The following is a 755-nucleotide window of genomic DNA, read 5'->3' on the forward strand; positions in this document are numbered from 1 at the left end:
GGGTGAGGAAATACAGTCACTGCAGGGAGCTGGTCATTCCTCCCAGGGGTCAGAAAGTGTCAGGAGGACCCAGCGCCCTGTGCCCGGCTCTGCACAGACACACAGGCCGGGACAGTCTGACTCCTGCACCCGGAGCCCTAGGGCGAGTCAGTCAGATCCCTGGCAGCAGGAGTGTGGGTCTCTTATAAAGCGGGGGCATGCAAATGAGGGAGACACTTTCCTGTTTAAATCTGTGCCTCTATCTGACAGGCTGCACCCAGAGACACAATCCACAGCCCCTGGGTCTGTGCAGTGACCAGCCAGTCCCCTGAGAACTTTCCCCTCCAGCACCAGGGAAAATGGGATTTTTGCTCCTTGTAATTTTCGCTGTAGCAGCTTTGGAAGGTATTTTCCTCCTCTGAATAACTGGCAGAGTTAGAAGAATATTGTGTTACCGCTGTTTTTATACCGATATTAATGGCCTGTCTTTATTCCCAGGTGTCCGGTCCCAGGCGCTGGTGGAGTCCGGAGGGGATGTGAAAAAGCCCGGAGACTCTCTCCGCCTCTCCTGCAAAGCCTCCGGCTTCACCTTCAGCAGCTACAGTATGATCTGGGCTCGTCAGGCTCCTGGGAAGGGGCTGGAATGGGTCGCTTATCTCAACAGCGCTGGGGGCGATATACGCTACCTTGATTCAGTGAAAGGCCAATTCACCATCTCCAGGGACAATTCCAAGAGTGAGCTGTATCTGCAAATGACCGGCCTGAAGCCCGAGGAC

The 755-nt window shown here is 54.8% G+C and overlaps 1 gene segment (V, D, J or C); it reads left to right on the forward strand.

Annotated features, from left to right (window-relative positions):
• Positions 1–253: 253 nt before the first annotated feature.
• Positions 254–755, forward strand: LOC117885502 (the record flags this gene model as incomplete). The annotated part of the segment is given in 2 exon segments: positions 254–384; positions 478–755. Coding segments are annotated over 2 exon segments (324 nt in total), but the record flags the coding sequence as incomplete, so codon positions are not given.

Source organism: Trachemys scripta, chromosome 12, assembly GCF_013100865.1.
Source record: "Trachemys scripta elegans isolate TJP31775 chromosome 12, CAS_Tse_1.0, whole genome shotgun sequence".
Classification (NCBI taxonomy): domain Eukaryota; kingdom Metazoa; phylum Chordata; order Testudines; family Emydidae; genus Trachemys; species Trachemys scripta.